The sequence below is a fragment of the Rana temporaria genome, chromosome 2 (assembly GCF_905171775.1).
Source record: "Rana temporaria chromosome 2, aRanTem1.1, whole genome shotgun sequence".
NCBI lineage: Eukaryota > Metazoa > Chordata > Amphibia > Anura > Ranidae > Rana > Rana temporaria.
Genome location: NC_053490.1, coordinates 87,724,606 through 87,739,454, shown reverse-complemented (window position 1 = coordinate 87,739,454; position 14,849 = coordinate 87,724,606). Strand labels below are relative to the sequence as shown.

The window sequence follows — 14,849 nt, the reverse complement described above, 5'->3', positions numbered from 1 at the left end:
TATTATAGAAAAAAGTTAAAAATATTGCATTTTTTTCAAAATTGTCGCTCTATTTTTGTTTATAGCGCAAAAAATAAAAACCGCAGAGGTGATCAAATACCATCAAAAGAAAGATCTATTTGTGAGGAAAAAAAGAACGCTAATTTTGTTTGGGAGCCACGTCGCACGACCGCGCAATTGTCAGTTAAAGCGACGCAGTGCCGAATCGCAAAAAGGGGCAAGGTCCTTAACCTGCATAATGGTCCGGGTCTTAAGTGGTTAACAGAAGGTGTTTTATCATCTGTCAACGGATTCCCCACTGGCAGCTAAATGTAAAAAAAAAAAAGCAGAAAATCGAAAAAAAAAAACCAGTATGCCCCCACAGTTCATACTAAGCCCTTTGGCTTTGACTAGTCATAACGGACAACTGTTGCACAACGGTTGCATTGTATAACGTTCAGGTACAACTTTCAGGGAACTTTTGAGGGTTAACATTGAAGTCTATGGCCCTCAAGTTGCATGAAAGTCGGACCATAGTAATGCATGACCTACTTTGAAGTCACTGCAACTTTAAGTTGCACATATATGAACAAATGTGCAATGCAAGGGCACATAGAAAACAGTTGTCCACAGCATACAGGTGAATTGTGGCGCACTGCCTGACGCATAGCTGCTGCTGTGAATGAGCCATTACAGTATCCAATGCAGAAAAATGTGGGGTAGAAAGACAGTGGCCCAGATTCAAAAAGCAATTGCGCCTGCGTAACCATAGTTACGCAGCGCAATTGCTTACTTGCCCCGGCGTAACGACTTCTCCTGATTCAGAGAGCTTGTTACGCCGACTGCAGCCTAAGATATGCGTGGCATAAGGCTCTTATGCCCTCATATCTTAGGCTGCATTCTTACATTGGCCGCTAGGGGGCGTTCCCATTGTGGTCAGCGTATAGTATGCAAATTGCATACTAACGCCAATTCACAACCCTACGCGAGCCCTGCGTACGCAGTTTACGTCGTTTGCGTACGTCGGGTTTCGCGTAAGGCTGCACATGCTAAAAGAAGGGGCAGCCAATGCTAAGGATACCCGTCGTTCCCGCGTCGCGAGGTTTGAAATTTACGTAGTTTGCGTAAGTGAATCGTGAATGGCGCTGGACGCCATTCACGTTTACTTTAAAGCAAATGACGTCCTTGCGACGTCATTTACCGCAATGCACGTCGGGAAAGTTTCCCGACGGAGCATGCGCACTGCGCTCGGCGCGGGAACGCGCCTAATTTAAATGATTCCCGCCCCCTACGGGATCATTTAAATTGAGCGCGCTTACGCCGTGCATTTTGCCGGAGCGCCCGCGCAATTTACGGAGCTACTGCTCCGTGAATCAAGGGTAGCGCAGAAAATTAGCGGGGGCGCAGGGCAAAAACGGTGCCCTGCGCCTACGTAAAAAATGCGCAAATGTTACTGAATCTACCCCACTGATAACAAATTCACAGCAATTTGATATCTTCTTCACTCCATCCAAAATTAAAAGAAAATAAAGTTTTGACTAAAAACAGACTTGGCATGATCCTCACCAGGGCATGATATAAAGGTCTTTAGAGAGAGAAGGCACACAATTCTCTTTAGGTCAGATTGTAGGTAACAATCCCTTTTTCTCCTGTGCCTTAAAGAGCGCACTTTGTTATTCATTGTCATAGAATATGCCCACGTAGCATGGTGGTTGAAAAGGTGGAGTTTGCGTGAAAGTTATATATAGGACCCTGACGTGAGCTCTGGTGGCAATAATCAGCCATGGGCGCTCTCCCTCACAAATAAACAGTTTTGACAATACATAACCAGCAAGCAGACAATTGTGGCTATTTATGGGCAACAGTGACAATATCTGGGCAACAAAGGGCAAAAAACTTGTGACATAAAAGGCCAAACAACAGGAAATCATGACAATATGTTGGCAACCAATGGGCAACCTTGGCAAAATACAGGCATCAAAAGGACAATTGGGTCAAAACTTTGCCAACAAATATGCAATTGTGTGAATATATTGTCAATAGTGAAAAGAAGCAAGAATAACCACTAGAGTCCAGTATGCCTCCACACACTCCCCTTATCCCTACACCTAGCACTGCCAGCGGTCTCAAGTTTCCAGAGGGAGGAGCTAGAGAGAGAAAAGTCTACATTTCATATTGGCTCTCTCCTCCTGCCAGCAACAGGAATTAAAGGGTCACTAAAGGAATTTTTTTTTTTAGCTAAATAGCTTCCTTTACCTTACTGCAGTACTGTACAGTCCTCATTGTTCGTTTTTGCTTTGAAGTAGCTGTAATTCTGCTGTGATCTCCACACTTCCTGGTTGCCTGTTTCCTTATAACCATGGTACTGGGAGCTTTTCACGGTGGTCTAAGCTGTCATTACTGTGTGTCTAAAACTCCTCAGAACCAGATTCATTTTAAAAACAAAACACTGCCCTGGATTTGTTTGTTTTTGTTCTGTGAGTCTTCCCGACTCACCTCTCACCCGGAACTTCATGTATGTACCTTTAAAACCGAAAGTGAAACTAGAGGCACATTATATGATTGAATTTAATCTATTTTTAATCATTTTTAAAAGGAATCAGTTAACTTTTATGTCTCTATACTCTGTAAACAGTCATTTCAGCAAAAAAAATGTTTTCCTTTAGTGACCCTTTAATGCTTCTTGTATATCTCTATGGAAGCACTAACAGCAGGGCCTAATGCCGCGTACACACGATAATTTTTCGGCATGAAAAAAAAACAACGTTTTTCGGCATGTAAAAAAAAAGTTGTTTTTTCCAACTTCATTAAAACGATGTTGCCCACACACAATCGTTTTAAAAAAATGCTCTAGCAAAGCGCGGTGACATACAACACGTACGACGGCACTATAAAGGGGAAGTTCCATGCGGATGACGCCACCCGTGGGGCTGTTTTAGCGGATTTTGTGTTAGTAAAAGACGATTCGCGCTTTTCTGTCTGTTACAGCGTGATGAATGTGCTTACTCCATTACGAATGGTAGTTTTACCAGAACGAGCGATCCCGTCTCATAACTTGCTTCTGAGCATGCGCGGGTTTTTAACGTCGTTTTAGCCCACACACGATCATTTTTTACAACCCGAAAAACGACATAATTTAAAACGTCGTTAAAAAATGCAGCATGTTCGGAAAAAAAATTGTCATTTTTCAGAACCCGAAAAATGATGTGAAGCCCACACATGATCATTTTTAACCACTTCCATACCAGGCCTATTTTGGCACTTCTCTCCTACATGCATAAATCATAATTGTTTTGTTAGAAAATTACTCAGAACCCCCAAACACTATATATGTTTATTTAGCAGACACCCTAGGGAATAAAATGCCGGCCATTGCAACTTTTTATCTCGCACAGTATTCGCGCAATCATTTTTCAAACGCCTTTTTTTTGGGGAAAAAAACTGTTTTGTGAATTAAAAAATAACAAAACAGCAAAGTTAGCCCAATTTTTTTGTATAATGTGAAAGATGAAGTTACGGCGAGTAAATAGATACCTAACATGTCACGCTTTAAAATTGCGCACACTCATGGAATGGCGCCAAACGTCAGTACTTAAAAATCTCCATAGGCGTCGCTTATTTTTTTTTTACAAGTTACAAATTTAGAGTTACAGAGTAGGTCTAGGGCTAGAATTGTTGCTGGCGCTCTAACGCACGCGGCGATACCTCACATGTGTGGTTTGAATGGCGTTTACATATGTGGGCGGGACTTACGTGTGTGTTCGCTTCTAAACGCAAGCTACCGGGGATAGGGACGTTTAAAAAAAATAAATTATTATTTTATTTTTTATTTTACTCGATTTCTTTTATTTTCACACTTTTTTGTCATTTTTTTTTTTTTTGATCACTTTTATTCCTATTACAAGGAATGTAAACATCCCTTGTAATAGGAATGTTTGTGACTGACAGGTATTCTTTATGGAGAGATGCGGGGTCAATAAGACCCCACATCTCTCCTCCAGGCTGGAAAGCATTAGATCGTGAAAAAAAATTCACCGATCTAATGCTTTCAGCCGCGATTGCGGCTGTGTTTACATTCCAGGACCCAGGCGTGACGTCATAACATCGTGCCCGGGCCTCCGACGATCATAGAGATGACTGGTGACCATCTGGTCACCAGTCTACTCTATGGTTTCCATCGGACGCCGGCGGATCGTTTCTCCGGGTCTCCGATGGCAAAGGAGAGCCCGGAGAAGCACCGGATGGCGGCGGGAGGGGGGCGCCTATAAGAACGATCGAGCGGCGTAACCGCCGCTATGATCGTTCTTATGGTGCAGGGATTCGCCGGCTGAAGAGATGGATATCTGAATGATGCCTGTAGCTGCAGGCATCATTCAGATATCCCCACTGAAAGTCCAGGACGTCATATGACGTTCTTGGGCGGGAAGTGGTTAAATTAAATTTTTTAAAAACGTTGTTTTTTTCATGCCGAAAAATGATCGTGTGTACGCGGCATAAGCCTTCCTCATAGCATACAAAGTTACATTTAAGCCTTGTATACACGATCGGATTTTACGACGGGAATCGTGTGATGGCAGGCTGTTGTCGGAAAATCCGACCGTTTGTATGCTCCATCGGACAATTGTTGTTGGATTTTCCGCCAACAAATGTGTGTTGTCGGATTATCTGATGGCGTGTACCAGGCTTAGGATCAAACTTATATAGAGAACTTTACATTCCTTTAACAAGTAGAGGCGGTACATCCTAATTCAAATCAATTAAGAATTAATTAAAAACACATGAGGTTGGTAGAACCAGAAGAAAAGGGGTGATGGAAAAAAGAAGACATAAATGGGGGAATTAAAGGATTATTAACCATCCAATACCAAACTCTGTTACTTTAGAAACAAGGTAACATCCATTACATAGATACATAGTAGGTCAGGTTGAAAAAAGACACAAGTCCATCAAGTCCAACCTATATGTGTGATTATGTCAGTATTACATTGTATATCGCTGTATGTTGTGGTCGTTCAGGTGCTTATTTAATAGTTTTTTTAAACTATTGATGCTCCCCGCTGAGACCACCTGTGGAATTTCACGTCCTTGACGCTCTTACAGTAAAGAACCCTCTATGCAGTCCAGTGGCGGTCCGTCTATAGAGGGCGCTGGAGCGCCGCCCCCTCTGGCTCCGCACCGCCACTGAAATGACACACATTGATGCATTGCATGAATGTATGTTATTGTTGCCAGCTGCCGCTGGTCTATTCAGGTGGCCAGACCTTGAGCGCCGACCACCTGAATAACGGCAGCTGGTTGGCTGTGCGGAAGTGCCTATCAGAGCCAGCGGGTGCGTTCCTTGGATAAGACTGACGGCCGTCTCAGCCAATCAGGTTCACCGATTCTGGTTATCGGTAACCTGATTGGCTGAAGCGTCACCAAGGCGGGAGAAGACATCGAGGGACGTGGAAGGAGAAAGATAAGTGCATTTTACAGGGCACAGCGGCGACAATGGGCACAGTGGCATCAATGGGCACAGTGGTGACAATGGGCACAGTGGCAATAATTAAAGGGCACAGTGACATGCACAGTGGCAACAATGGGCACAGTGGCGACAATTAAAGGGCACAGTGGTGACAATTGGCACAGTGGCGACAATTGAGGGGCACAGTGGCTGCGTTTGATGGCATGGCACAGTGGTGACAATTGATGGCACAGTGGCTGCGTTTGATGGCATGGCACAGTGGCTGCGTTTGATGGCATGGCACAGTGACTGCGTTTGATGGCATGGCACAGTGGTGCGAATTGATGGCATAGTGACTGCATTTGATGGCATGGCACAGTGGTGATAATTGATGGCACAGTGGCTGCGTTTGATGGCATGGCACAGTGGTGACAATTGATGGCACAGTGGCTGCGTTTGATGGCATGGCACAGTGGTGCGAATTGATGGCATAGTGACTGCATTTGATGGCATGGCACAGTGGTGATAATTGATGGCACAGTGGCTGCGTTTGATGGCATGGCACAGTGGTGACAATTGATGCCACAGTGGCTGCGTTTGATGGCATGGCACAGTGACTGCATTTGATGGCATGGCACAGTGGTGACAATTGATGGCACAGTGGCTGCGTTTGATGGCATGGCACAGTGGTGACAATTGATGGCACAGTGAGGCTGCATTTGATGGGCACAGTGAGGCTGCAATTTCTTTCTCTTTTTTTTTTTCGCCCCCCCCCAAAAATTTTGAGCACCAGCCGCCACTGATGCAGTCTAAGGTTAAACCTCTTTTCATCTAATCTCAATACGTGGCCACGTGTCTTATTAGACTCCTATCCACAGAAAAGTTTTATCCCTATTGTGGGGTCACCAGTACGGTATTTGAAAATTGAAATCATATCCCCTCTGAAGCGTCTCTTCTCCAGAGAGAATAAGTTCAGGGCTCGCAACCTTTCCTCATAACTAATATCCTCCAGACCCTTTAATAGCTTTGTTGCCCTTCTCTGTACTCGCTCCATTCTGTTATTCCACTAGGAAGTTGATTTATTTATTTATTTGAAAGAACTGTACAAACATCTAAATGATGTGTACAGATAAAATGTGATCACAAGTTCAAAAATGCAGGCGCAATGTAGAGAGCTGGACCAGCAAACCCTAGTCCAGCTCTTCACATTGTGCCTGAATTCAGAAGTTTGTACCGTTCTTTTAAATAAATCCATCCTTTTTGACCTACACTATGTGGAGGAAATTTTTCTGTTTATGACCCCCATGTTTGAATATCCATTGAACGGGATCATTGCATGCTGTGCTAGGACATTCGATGATCAGTACAGGAGTTCCGGTTTCCTACCGCTAAGCTTGGCTGACCCGCTGCCGATGGTAAGTGGGTCCACCGTTTCTGACTTAGATCCTACGTTTATCGGCTTGGCTCACAGTGTGGACTATTCAGCAGGCCACGTTGGGTCTTCAATTGAACTTACCCATATTCATCCCAATGACTTTAAATTATTGCACATATGCATTTGTGTCGTATTTTGAATTTAGTTTCTGATGGCTGCCCTGTACAGTATGTGAACCCGGTCTCAAAGAAAATCCCAAATATGAGTTGTTCCCTGAAAAGAAATAGAGGGGAAAACTTCCAATAGGGACACTAGTTCTGGTGGCATGGGGGCCCCAAGAGATTTGGCTATGGACAGGAAGTGAAGAGAAATCTCCCCAATGGAACACATATGGAACAAAATCTGGCAGGGGTTATAACCCTCCCCTACGCTATCCAAAAAAAAAGAAAAAAGGTTTGCCTATAGTTCTTCTTGAAGATTCTATACTTATATAGGAGCATTGTGTGTGTGTGTGTATATATATATATATATATATATATATATATATATATATAACCTTTTTTTGTGTATATACTTTTTTCTTGGTAAAGTAGATCTTACTGAATGATATTTAGGTACTCACACAGCAGTTCACACTGCCATATGCGAACTGCCAGGAGTGCCAATACATTGTTAATGACACCCCCATTTCAGGTCACATATTGCACTGACAGTTCGGACATGAATCGGATCGAATGGGTGGTGCAGACCAAAAAAAAGGGTCCTGTGCGATTTTGGTCTGAATGTGATGCAATATCAGCCATACAAGTTGTATGGCTGAAATCGCATCGCACGGACATTGCATGTGATTCGCACTGCAGTGCGAATCACATGTGATCTCGCAGAGCGCGCTGGTGTGTACCGGCACTTAGTTGGATAAAGCACTGTGTGTTATAAACAATTACAAATCATAGAATAATCAGATTACACTTCTGTTTTAACTATCACAAGACAGAGACTATTGGAAGGATCTGTAGGTAACGCAGAAAAGCCTTTTAGGCTAGGTTTACATTGCTGCGATTAAATATTGATGCAACTCTCAGTGCGATTATGTAGTGCAACTTGGATAAGATTTGAATATTCTATGCATTCAAAATCACACCAAAGGTTTGTCCCGAGGGATACTTGACCCCAGAGGACACATGTTTGAAATTGCTAAGTTTGTTTGTTTATTTCTGGACCTGTCCCAGAGATTGCGCCTTATGCTGTTTATCTAAGCTTCCTGGGCCGCAATATGCTGCTCCGGCAGGGTTACTGTCATATTGTTCAACACATTTTGTGAATGTAACGCATAATTTTGTAAACTTGAAAACTCTTTAATAAACACCATTGAAACCAAAATCACACCAAAGTGGTACAGGAACCTTTTCCAAAATCGCACCATGCTAAGCTTCATTGATTAGAATGGGTACCAATGTGATTTTCATTGTCATGCGACTCAAGTCAACACTCACTAGTGTGAACGGAGCCTAAAATTAATTTCTTCTCACTGTAGCATTATTTGCAGATAGTAGCAAACCTAAGTGAATCATTCATAAATGACACATAAATATAGCTTCAGGGGTGTTAGCACGCCGCACAGAGGTAAGCACCTTGTAATGGTATCTAATGAAGTGTATGTTTAATACTATTATATAAATACACAGAAGCAGCCAATGATCTGCCATTCCCCCCAGCACAGAAAGCTGCTGACTTGAACACATGTGCGTGCTGAATGGTGCAGCACAACAATGCTCTGAGCTGACAGCTCTGTACCTGGCCATGGCTGCACTGTCATGTGTTCCTCCTATACAATTACAGAACAGATGAGTCAGGGAACATTGACAGCTAGTGATCCCCCAGGCTAGAGTGACAGCTGTGTGCACCACCCCTACCAGGGTATGACAATGATCTGATGACATGACACCCAATGCACAGCCATTGCTGCTTTATATTATAAACATGATCATATAGACAGAGGCAGATGGATGGAGATGCAGAGAAAACAATACAGAAGGCGTCATCATGCCATTATTTCCATCTAACAGTCTCTCTCCTCCTCCGATCACTAACCCCCCAATCTTAAAGAGACACTTACCCCCTGAGGAGTGGATCTTCTTTGATTTCCTCTGCAAGGACATTGTTTTTAAAGAGGCTGCAGCACACCAGGAAATGTAGATGAGGATACAGTACACCTATCTGCAGAGAGCTGCTAATGCATCCCTCCCAGCCACACACTCACTGACAACAGGGAGGGGGGGGGGGGGGGGCACACACACAGGAAGTCACCCATGCTCCAGAGGGGAGTGCAGCCAGCCTGGGCTTATAGGCTTACACTCACTGCATACAGGTATTAGCCTGCTGAATGCAAAGCACAGCACAACAGGCCTTACGACTGCTCAGTATTGTTGGATGCATAAGGATGAATTTTATCCAGGGAGGATGCATAGAGATGGATTTTATACATGGAGGATGCATAGAGATGGATTTTATACAGGGAGGATGCATAGAGATGGATTTTATACAGGGAGGATGCATAGAGATGGATTTTATCCTAGAAGGATGCATAGAGATGGATTTTATCCTAGAATAATGCATAAGGATGGATTTTATACAGGGAGGATGCATAGAGATGGATTTTATCCTAGAAGGATACATAATGATGGATTTTATCCAGGGAGAATGCATAAGGAGGAGATCTCTGTTGCTAGATCAGAAAATCCCAATGTAAAAATCGATACATATTATTTGGCATTTTTTTATTGCATTTGCTGTGTAGGTAGTGATTAAATAAAATGTTACAGTTACAAAAAATGATTAAGCCTAAATTCACACTAGTGCTGCTTTATTTTTATTATTTTATTTTATTTTTATTTTTTTATAAATTCTTTATTTATTTCAAGAATTACGTTACAGGATATTACATTTCATCTCTTCTACCTAATTAAACGATATCAAAGAGTTAAGAGAGCGATGGAAAGGAACCCCACTCCCCCCCCCCCTCCTCCCTCCTTCGTCCTGGTTTCCCAATACTTCTAATTTTCCTCTCTTTCTATATCTTGTTACCCTCTCCACCCCCTCCCCATCCCTTTACTCAAAAAAAAAAATATTATTTATTTTTGATGCATTTTCATGCTTTTTTTTTTTTGTAGGTGGAGGACTAACTTTTATACACGAAATTCAAAAATGCACTGAAAATGCATGTATGTGTATTTTACATGTGCTTTCCATGCAGCCCCATTGAAATGTATTGGGTAAAAAAAAACCTGCTGCACTGCACCAAAAGAAGCACTCGCACCTTTTCAAAAAACGCACTGTACTGTGCTGCATTCACGTGAACGGGCATCATAGAGAATAATGTGATTTCCATTTGTCATGCATCAAAACGCAGGAGACGACGCACTAGTGTGAATAGGAGCTAGAGATGAACTCTAGGTATGATCTGAGGCTGGATTCACACCATAGCGTTTCATAAGCATGCTTTCAATTGCATGGCTTGCACATGCCATACGTGCATTTGTTGTTTATGGAACACCCCCAAATGCAGTAAAACAGACAATTGGGAGGGGTTGGGCAAAGGTGCTGTAAAAAACATGTAATGCTCAAACTTCAAAAAGTGAGCGAGCTACACTTGGAATAGAATTTGAATGGGCTGCCGTATGCATGTAGCATGACTATGTGCAAAAAGTGCAAATATTCCACCCAAAAATAGAACTTCCCGGTGTCACAATTGACACCTTTCAGGGGGGAGCATATACCTGTGCAATACAGGTATTTTGCTCCCACTTCTGGGCATAGATACCCGAGTCACCCGCAGGTATCTACGCCACTCCCGGCGCCTTCTCCATCCTCCCCTGCTGTCTTCTGGGAAACACACAGGTCCCAAAAGACAGCAGGGACCAGTGGGATTGCGCAGCGCAAGTCAAGCATGCGCAGTAGGGAACCAGGAAGTGAAGACGCAAGGCTTCACTTCCTGATTCCCTTACCAAAGATGGCGGCGGCAGTACCTGAGAGCCGAGCGATAGATTCGGGTGCCGACATCGCGGGCGCCCTGGACAGGTAAGTGTCCTTATTTTAAAAGTCAGCAGCTGCAGTATTTGTAACTGCTGACTTTAACAAAAAAAACGGCAGAACTCCACTTTAAAGCGGATCTTCACTGCATCTGAGCACTTGTATTTAAGTAAAGCAAGACCGTTCACAGCAAACCCAGTGGTAAGACAGCCCAAACGGTAACACTGATTTAGGCCGGGTTCACACCTATGCGAATTGGTTGCGGCTTAAACTGCATCCATTTCGCATAACATTATAAAATACATTGTTTTCAATGAGGCTGGTTCTCATATGTGCGATGCATTCGCACTGCGCATTGCCGAAAAAACGCGTGCCTTTTCTAGGCATTGCGGTGCGGCTCAGGTGCAAATTCAGGCCCATTATCTTCTATGGTTCGCACATGTGTTCATTTCTCATCAGGATTTCTCTGATTCACCTCAATACACTTCCCCCCTCCCCCTCCCCTCTCCGAGGTCTCCAAATTCACAGCTAAAACGGAGATGATCTGCTGAACAGTTCTCTTATCTCTCTGCAGACATAAGAGAGCTGAAATTCGCACCGCACAAGTTTGAATCCGGCCTAAAAGAGGAGTATGTTTTATTTCCTTTTGATTCATACTTAACTAGCTGGATGCTGCATCTGTCCCCCGGCGCCTCTAACACTGAGAACCGAGTGATCGAACACTGCCGATCGCTCGGTTCTCACAGCCCCGTGAGCAGAGAGCTGGTGACTGAGTCTATTTTATTAGCTCAAACTTCATAGCGCGGTATAGCGCCGCTGAAAATTGCGGCGCTATACCGCCGGGATTGCCGCGGGAATCGGCCGCTAGCGGTGCGGTATTAACCCCCACTAGCGACCGATAAAGGGTTAATACCACAATGCGCCTATGCAGAGGCGCATTGCGGACGGTATTGCCGTGGTTTCCCATTGTTTTAAATGGGAAGGAGCGGTATACACGCCGCTCCTCTCACCGCTCCAAAGATGCTGCTGACAGGAGATTTTTTTCTCTCCCGCCAGCGCATCGCCGCAGTGTAAAAACCCTCGGGCTTTCACGTTGAGTAGGCAGTGAAGGAGTTTTTCAGGCGGTATAGCAGCGCTAGTTGTAGCGCTGTACCGCCTGAAAAACTCCTCAGTGTGAAAGGGGTCGAAAGGTAGGAAGCGCTGTGGCGGGGAGCCAGGGCAGTAAAGAAAATCTGTGCTGCACTGAGTGATTAGGGTGTGCCCAGGCACATCTAGCACACCCTGTGCACACGCCTATGTGGTTACCGGGGAGGGTGAGCCCCACGGCCACGCACATGCGCTTGATGGTTAGCTACTTGGTTCTTGGGGCTAGGAGCCCAGGGCCTGGTGGTATTAACCCTTAGTGAGGGTCGGATGGTATTAACCCTCTCTGTCACGTGACGCCACTGTAGTCTGGGTATACCCTGGGAAACTACAGCTCCGGGGGCCTCCGTATCCCCGCTAGCTAGGATGGTAATAACACAGTCCACAACAGGGGTCAATATAACGAAGGCTTTACTGGCATGAAGACAGGTGTCAAAATCTTCACAGCGTTCACACAGAGTGTCGCAAAGGTTCCACAGACAGTCTCTAGAGGACCACACAGCTGGTAATGCTTGGGCTTGGCTTATCATATATCCTCGGCTGCTGGGGCCGGGTTAGTAATACTGGGCCTATGCTTGACTAGGCTGAAGAATAGATGCACTTACTGAGGTGTCGGTAGACTTGAGGCTTTTCGCCGGAATAACGGATTGATCCGATAATTGTGCTGAAGTACTGATTCTGTAGTATTTAGGGATACTCCACGCTTTGCTGTACTTTCTCCTGAACTGGAGACCTCTGGCTTGCACTGCTTCTCCTCTGACTGTACTCTGCTCTGCTATGCCAGGAACTGTGTGTAGTACTTGACTGCACTAAACAGGAACTACATCCCCTTATAAGGGCATGATGAGACTGAAGCCCATTGGTTGAGAGCTGTGGATCATAGAGACTTATCTGTATTCCCCTTGGAACTTACATTTAAAGTTTGTTACAAGTTAAAGTATAATACAACACAATAAGGTCTTGTCTAGCACTTAGTCCTCCTGACTCTAATACACTCTGACTAAACATAAAATGACTGACTAAACCTCTTAAAGCTATACACACCTAATAAGTGTATTATCAACCATAACAGTATAAATCACATCATGACTAGCTGAGTCCCTGCAGGGGAGGCCCCACAAGCCAAGGGTCTCAATCTGACAGGGCCTACAGCAAATACCTGTACTGGGACACCACACCTATGTTCCCAGCCCTTCATTTGCCCTGTTCTGCACCCTGCCTTGTAGCAACTGGTGTGTTTTTTTTTTTCATTCTCAAGTATAATGCACTTTCCAGCAGTGGTAGTGTATAAGTATGATTTTCCATTCTCGGCATATGTTGTCTATTTATTTCATAAGCTGCAAAAAATTATAGGGAGTAATTGGAAGATGTTAAAACACACAAGATCCAGAAGACCTCTTCACTGTGTGTGCTCACCTGCCTCTACCTGTGCTTGGAAGAACAGTGTGGAGCTAATGAAGGATGAGCTGTGTAATACACAATGTAATACACACATAATGTAAACATGATGTCACCACTGCAGCTGTTGTTCTTATCATAAAAGCCTCAATTTCTGAAAGCAGGTGAATTATTACTGAGACCTTGATTCAGTAATTCAACAAAAAACGCCTAGCAAATTAGTAAACATATATAAACGTGAATAAACATAGTGATGAATGAATAATAGTCCATATATGAAAACATCCAAGTATGTGCTTATGAAAAAAATAAAAATTAAAAGTGGTAAATGAAATAAAAAAATATATATATATATGAAAATAGGTGAAACTCTATGTAATCAACAAGTGTTCCCAAAAGTCCATAGAAATAATTTTTTCTTAAGGTGAGATCTGTGTCTGAAGAAAAACAGTTGAAGCCTCCACCAAAATAACATTCACCCGACGTGAATAAATAGATTGGCTCCTTACCAACTTGAGTAGACCCTTTAGTTAAAAAGAGGTCAAATCAGCTTTGTTACACAATTGTAACCAGTGCTTGAAGTGGGCCGGAACGCGGCGGTACTCAGTACCGCCACTTCCAAAAATTGCCCTGGAGAGTACCAGCACCTCTCCGTGCGCCCAGTACGTGGGTTTCCGGTACCGGAGCGCAGCGGAGAGCTGGCAGTCTCTCCTCCCTAATGTCGCTGGCTGGGCAGCTAGTGGAGGGGGCGGGTCGTGTGCAGAGTACGGCTCAGGCAGGCGCAGGCAGGGAGTTGACCTCACGTTAGGTGACGTCAACTCCTTCCCGCGCGCCTGTGAGGAGCGATCAGTGCGGCGACCTGAGTGGGTGACTGGTCCTCCTAGGAGTCAGGAGTCGGACGGTGCAGCAAAGAACATCGGACTTTGCTTTGGAATCCAACTTCTGAAGAGTACTGGTGAGTGACAGGCACCCCCCCCCCACACACACATTAGTTCCTCTCTTTACCAGTACCCCCCCCCCCCCACCACCACCACACATTAGTGCCTCTCTGTACCAGTACCCCTCTGCACATCAGACCCCCCATCACACACATATATATTAGTTCCTCTATGTACCAGTACCCCCCCACCACCGCACATTCGTTCCTCTCTGTACCAGTACCCCCCTGCACATCAGACCCCCCCCCCTCATCACACACACACACATTAATTCCTCTCTGTACCAGTACCCCCCTGGCAGGGGGGTACTGGTACAGAGAGGAATTAATGTGTGTGTGTGTGTGTGATGAGTGGGGGGGGGGTCTGATGTGCAGGGGGGTACTGGTACAGAGAGGAACGAATGTGCGGTGGTGGGGGGGTACCGTACTGGTACATAGAGGAACTAATATATATGTGTGATGGGGGGGTCTGATGTGCAGGGGGCCCCTGCACATCAGACCCCCCCATCACACACATATATATTAGTTCCTCTATGTACCAGTAC

The 14,849-nt window shown here is 44.5% G+C and overlaps 1 protein-coding gene across 1 annotated transcript in view; it reads right to left on the bottom strand.

Moving 5' to 3' along the window:
* Positions 1-9,046, bottom strand: part of ATP8A2 (ATPase phospholipid transporting 8A2) — an 899,065-nt gene extending 890,019 nt beyond the window's left edge. Inside the window, exon 1 of the mRNA XM_040340493.1 lies at positions 8,914-9,046. Coding sequence (XP_040196427.1) covers positions 8,914-8,956 — 43 coding nt within the window. The 5' untranslated portion in view covers positions 8,957-9,046. The remainder of the gene's footprint in view (positions 1-8,913) is intronic.
* Between the last annotated feature and the right edge of the window lie 5,803 nt (positions 9,047-14,849).